The sequence below is a fragment of the Cucurbita maxima genome, unplaced genomic scaffold, assembly GCF_002738345.1.
Source record: "Cucurbita maxima cultivar Rimu unplaced genomic scaffold, Cmax_1.0 Cma_Scf00034, whole genome shotgun sequence".
Classification (NCBI taxonomy): Eukaryota; Viridiplantae; Streptophyta; class Magnoliopsida; order Cucurbitales; family Cucurbitaceae; genus Cucurbita; species Cucurbita maxima.
In genome coordinates, this window is record NW_019272050.1 from 2,321,715 (window position 1) to 2,323,684 (window position 1,970).

Sequence of the window (1,970 nt, forward strand, 5' to 3'; positions counted from 1 at the left end):
AAAAAAAAAAAAAAAAAAAAAAAAAAAAAAAAAAAAAAAAAAAAAAAAAAAAAAAAAAAAAAAAGAGAGAGAGAGAGAGAGAGAGAGAGATAAATGCACGTGGCGGGCTTGGTGAGTGATGAACTGTGATGATCACATATCCCAAGCTGTGTTAACCAATGTTGTGGGCGTGGGATGTGAGTTTTAGTCTTCCCATCACCAAATCTACGGTGCCATTAAACGCCTTTCTCTCTTCTCTCTTCTCTCTTCTCTCTTCTCTCACTTCAGACACCTGGGGAATACAGGAACAATCCCAGGGGGTAGAGACGACCAAGAAAGGAACCTCGATCTTTCGGGTATAAAGGGTTCTTTCGATCCCTTTATCCACCCCGTTTCCTCTCCTCGCCTTTGCTTCTTTTCGACTTCCGGGGAGAATTCTGCAACCCAACTGGCCAAGTTTTGAAGAGGGGAAACCCTCCAATTTTCTGAGATCTTGATCCATTCTTGCTTTGGTTCTGTACTTTCTTTCTGTTTTGTAAATGGATTTAGATAGTATCGAGTGTGTATCATCTTCCGATGGTTTCGATGAGGATGAGATCCATCTGCATCACACTCTTCATTCTTATTCCCATTCTCATCATCATCCCGAGTTGTCAGCAACCAAGCCTCGCAATGGAAACAATAATAGCGCTGTAGCAGGCCCCACTGCCACTGCGCCGGCCACTAGCGTCCATGAATTGCTCGAGTGCCCTGTCTGTACCAATTCTATGTACCCTCCCATTCATCAGGTTTGGCCTTGTAGCCCTAATTATAATTACTTGCAGAATGGCCCTCTTCCCTGGGGGGAGGGGGAGGTATAGGGCCTCCTTCCTATTTCCATTTGATTTTCGACGACATAATTTCCTTCGATTTATCTTTTCCCTGCTGGGTTTCTGATTTAAGGTTGATCATTCAATGTTTTGGATGGATGTGTTAAATGCTAACTTGTATTTAAGTGCTCAATATGAAGTTTATAACTACATTATATTGAAATATGTCAAGTCTTTGGCTTGATATTTGTTGTGTCATGTTGTAACCATAGAACATAAACATCTCTCTTTCTTCTTTCTTTAGGTTTTCTAACACTAGGCTATATAATTGAGATGAAATTAGTACTTGACCTATTTGTGCTTGAAAGCCATTGTTTCTAGTATAATATGCTGGTTGTTTCAACCTACTTTCTAAGGAGATTTTTGGGTTTAGTTATAAACAGGATTTTGACTGCCTGATGAAACTTTAGTATCCCATTTCTTTTTTAGAGTGTCATTTCCCGTCATTTCAGTTATCTTCATCTTTCCTCTTGCATCATTTGGTAGCATGTTCGTTTTGGTACCGTCAGGATGAGAGCTGTTAAGAAGATGCTTGTTATATCCCAATATCGTCTTAAAGCATTCATGGGGTGTATACTTTGTTTTTGATATGTATCCGAGGCTTGTATGCAAATGTGGGTTAACTGTATATTCAACTAAATGTTGCAGTGCCACAATGGACATACATTATGTTCTACATGTAAAACACGGGTTCATAATCGTTGCCCTACTTGTAGACAAGAGCTTGGAGACATTAGGTGCTTAGCACTGGAGAAGGTGGCAGAGTCACTGGAATTGCCTTGCAGATATTATTCCTTGGGATGCCCTGAAATATTTCCTTACTACAGTAAACTCAAGCACGAAGCATTGTGCAACTTCAGACCCTACAATTGCCCATATGCTGGCTCGGAATGCTCTGCTGTTGGGGATATTCCTTTCCTTGTTTCCCATCTGAGGGATGATCACAAGGTGGACATGCACACCGGATGCACATTTAACCATCGCTATGTGAAATCTAATCCAAGGGAAGTGGAGAATGCCACTTGGATGCTTACGGTAAGTCTAATGTATTTGACCTTTATTCTTAAGTGTTTTTTTTTTTTTTTTTTTTTTTTTTTTTTTTTTTTTTTTTTTTTTTTTTTT

General features: G+C 39.5%; 1 protein-coding gene across 1 annotated transcript in view; it reads left to right on the plus strand.

Annotated features, from left to right (window-relative positions):
* The first annotated feature begins 123 nt into the window (after positions 1–123).
* LOC111467802 (E3 ubiquitin-protein ligase SINAT5-like) overlaps positions 124–1,970 on the plus strand; it is a 2,871-nt gene continuing 1,024 nt past the window's right edge. Inside the window, exons 1-2 of the mRNA XM_023112873.1 lie at positions 124–767; positions 1,497–1,883. Of these exons, the coding sequence (XP_022968641.1) occupies positions 519–767; positions 1,497–1,883 (636 nt within the window). The 5' untranslated portion in view covers positions 124–518. The remainder of the gene's footprint in view (positions 768–1,496; positions 1,884–1,970) is intronic.